At 61.4% G+C, this 3,787-nt stretch overlaps 1 protein-coding gene across 1 annotated transcript; it reads left to right on the forward strand.

Annotated features, from left to right (window-relative positions):
* The first annotated feature begins 634 nt into the window (after nt 1-634).
* On the forward strand, nt 635-3,317 carry OTX2 (orthodenticle homeobox 2). Its single transcript, XM_085314999.1, has 3 exons — nt 635-731; nt 1,237-1,388; nt 2,697-3,317. The coding sequence occupies exons 1-3, from the start codon at nt 635-637 to the stop codon at nt 3,315-3,317; spliced, it is 870 nt and encodes a 289-aa protein (XP_085171125.1).
* Nucleotides 3,318-3,787: the final 470 nt, after the last annotated feature.

Here is a 3,787-nt window from a genome sequence, read left to right on the forward strand (position 1 = left end):
GGGAAGGAAGGTCTGAATGTTGCCCAAACCTGGGATAATTAAAGTCCTTGCAAGAGACTAGGGGAGAGATAGGTTTCTTGAATTGTTTCTTTGTTTCTCACCCTTGGGCTTTGTTATCTGCATTATTTATTTAGCCGAGGGGTCCTTTGTGTCTGCCAATGGCCCCAATCAAGTTTTCCTTGAGACAATTAGCTAGTGCCCGGCCGGGAATCCTATGCAAATGCCCGGGGTAGCGATACAATGCGAGCAGTTGAAGGCATGGGGGGGTTTTGTTCGGGTGCAGAGCGGGTTGTAATTACTGGATGGGATGTAACAGCTCCCCCCGCCCCCCTTCTCCCCCTCTCTTTTTTTTTTTTTGGGGGGGGGGAGGAGATGCCGTTTATCTAGTCTGTCTCCCCCTCGCTCTCCAAGCCGGCTGGGGGTCCGGCTTTAAGAGCTGAAGGTTTGGCCGGGGAAGCTGCGGACTCGACGAACGATGCGGGGCCGGCAGCCCGCCTAACCCTGCTTCTCGCCCGCAGGACCCCCGGCCCCGACGGGAGCCCCGGCCCGACGGCACCGCCGCCCCRCCGCCCGGGCAGGCAGGGCCCCCCGCGCCCGCGTTTCGGCCCGCTCTCCTCCCCGCCACAACTTTAGCATGATGTCTTATCTTAAGCAACCACCTTACGCAGTGAATGGCCTGAGTCTCACAACCTCGGGCATGGATTTGCTGCATCCCTCCGTCGGCTACCCCGGTAAGCCGAGTTTTTTTTTCTCCTTCTCGTCGCTTTCCACCACCACCAATTCCTGCTCTGCCCCTCGTGGATCTGCCAAGGAGGGGAAGTGGTCAGGCCTCGGGGAGGGGGGGGAGGCACAACACGCCCAGGGGCTGATGGCCGGTGGGGGAAAGGGTCCCTCTTCCACCCTTCCTGGACTCGCCATCCAGGAAGGGGTTTGAAAACGGGATGGCTTCATGCCGGAGGTGGGTGACAGATGCTGCTGCTCCAGGCCACGGAGGAGAGATGGGAAGGGGGCATCGGGGGGGGGGGGGGGACGGCTGCAAGGAAGCAGCCAAGGACCTGGCCGCAGGATGGGGAAGGCCCTGGAGAGCCCCTTCCGTGGGAGGCACCGGGATGGAGAAGGCCCTGGAGAGCCCCTTCCAGGGGAGGCGCCTGGGGAGCGGGCCGGAGGCAGGGCAGGCCGCCCGCTGGGCCGAGGGGCGCCCCGCTGACGGCCGGGGCCGCCGGCCCCTCTTCGCAGCCACCCCGCGGAAGCAGCGGCGGGAGCGCACCACGTTCACCCGGGCGCAGCTCGACGTGCTGGAGGCGCTTTTCGCCAAGACCCGCTACCCCGACATCTTCATGCGGGAGGAGGTGGCGCTGAAAATCAACCTGCCCGAGTCCAGAGTGCAGGTAGGAATCGGGATCCCCCCTGTCCCCCCCTCCCCGCACCACCTGGCAGGGAGGTGACAGTGCCACTTTGGGGGACGGGGCCACCCTGGATGGGTAACAAACCCAGGGTTTCTTCCCTCGGGGGGCCCCGGGGAGCTCGCAGGTGGGTGAGGGAAGGCAGAGAGGTTGCAAGGGTGACATGGTGGAAACCTGCCTGCCCTCGGCTCCAGCCTGCCCTCCCCTCCCTGCCCGGCGAGGGGGTGCGCGTGCAGCGCGGAGGTCTCCGAAGTGGCAGGGTCCCAGCTCCTGGGCCCACCCGTCCCTGCACCCCACCGGCTGCCCCCCAGCATCCCCAGGCCGCGCAAGGGGCCTTGGCCCAGGGGCCAAATCCCGGCCCTCCCCAGCCTGTCCCGCAGGAGTTTGGGGCCCCCGGCGAGGCAGTGAAGGGCTGCCCCTTCCCCGGGGATCCCACCGAGGGTTCCCGCATCCTTGGAGCCGGGCCAKATGGGGATCCCGTTTCACACCAGTAATGACTGGGGGTTTCTTGTCCCTTTAAAGGGACTTAGAGTAGCGGGAAAGGCGGTCTTGCAGGAGGGGGAGCCTCTCCCGAGGCCGGGCCGGGTCTCCTCTGGGAGCATCACAGCCCAGGGCAGCTCCRAAGCCCTTCGCTCCCTCCCGCCGCGTTTGCCGAGGCTCCCGTCACCCGATACGCGTGCGACCGTGTCCCAGCTGAGCCTGGAAACTGGGGACCTGGATCTAAACTGGAGGCTTTCCCACTCGCCCGACCCCAAATCCGCCATCCCCCAAAGCTCCCCCTTTGCAGGCCTGGGAGAAAGGCTCCTCTGCTGCCCATGGCCAGCCCCATCCCAGCCCGGGGAGCTTGAGAGGGACTTGGGGGACCAGCCCTGGCTGGGGGGGGGGGAGAAGCAGCAAGCCTCTTTAGAGAGTAAATGAGCCATCTTTACCCCCCCCCCACCAGCACTTCCTCTGTTTCCCTAATTATTTCCTCCATTTCCGATGCTCTATTGTTTCTAATTAAGGACTTGACTTCAATAGGCCTTAAATGGTGATTCCTGGGGGTCCCCGGCTGGCAAACGGCAAAGAGGGAGGGGTTCCCCCCGCTTCCCCCMAAAGTGACCTGATTAAGCAGTTTGATTTGCTGCTAATGATGCCGTAAGGCCGCGGCGGCGGCGAAGCTCCGCGCGCTGCTGCGGGGAGCTGTTGCCGCCCCCCAGRGCCTCCCCTCCGGCGCCTCTTCCCCTCCTTGGGGTCTTCTCCATGTCCCTAACGTGAGGCTTTTCTCTCCCCCCGACCCCACCCCATCTCCAGGTGTGGTTTAAAAACCGCCGAGCCAAATGCCGCCAGCAGCAGCAGCAGCAGCAGAACGGGGGCCAGAAYAAAGTGAGGCCGGCCAAAAAGAAGAACTCGCCGGCACGGGAAGTAAGTTCGGAGAGCGGGACCAGCGGGCAGTTCACTCCCCCCTCCAGCACCTCGGTGCCCACCATCTCCAGCAGCAGCGCCCCCGTGTCCATCTGGAGCCCGGCGTCCATCTCCCCRCTCTCAGACCCCCTGTCCACCTCCTCCTCCTGCATGCAGAGATCCTACCCCATGACCTACACCCAGGCATCAGGGTACAGCCAAGGATACGCTGGCTCGACCTCCTATTTYGGAGGGATGGACTGTGGATCTTATTTGACCCCTATGCACCACCAGCTCCCTGGACCGGGGGCCACCCTGAGTCCCATGGGTGCCAATGCCGTCACCAGCCACCTCAACCAGTCTCCAGCCTCCCTCTCCACCCAGGGCTACGGAGCCTCGAGTTTGGGCTTTAACTCAACCACCGATTGCTTGGATTATAAAGACCAAACCGCCTCCTGGAAGTTAAACTTCAACGCTGACTGCTTGGATTATAAGGACCAGACGTCGTCGTGGAAGTTCCAGGTTTTGTGAAGGCCGGCGGGAACCTCCGTGMTACGCCGAGAAACCGCGACGGCGACAAACGCGCTGGGCTGAACTTTCCAGTTTTAGTCAGGTCTTGGTTAAATTAAAGAGAAAACAATTAAACAAACAAACGGACAAACGAACGAACAACGACAAAACAAAACAAAAAAACCGAGAGACGGGGGCGGTGTGACCGGATTCAGCTTCATCTCCTGCTCGGACACTCTGGAGAGGGAATAACAAAGAGGGAACGGGGGAAGAAGGCCTTAAACGGACGGACCCGCTAGCGAGCAGAAAACGGACGGACCGATCTGTGTTCCTTAGAGTTTTAGGCGATCGTTGGGTTTCTTCGTTCGAAAGAGGTGGAAGATCGTTCCATCGACGGGCCAGTTTAAAAAAAAAACAAAAAACAACAAAAAAAAGTCTAGGTTTTTATTTCTTTGTGTGTGTGCGTGCGTGTGTGTGTGTGTGGAAAGATC

This window comes from Rhea americana, unplaced genomic scaffold (assembly GCF_003343005.1).
Source record: "Rhea americana isolate MKP2758 unplaced genomic scaffold, rheAme1 scaffold_42, whole genome shotgun sequence".
NCBI classification, from domain to species: domain Eukaryota; kingdom Metazoa; phylum Chordata; class Aves; order Rheiformes; family Rheidae; genus Rhea; species Rhea americana.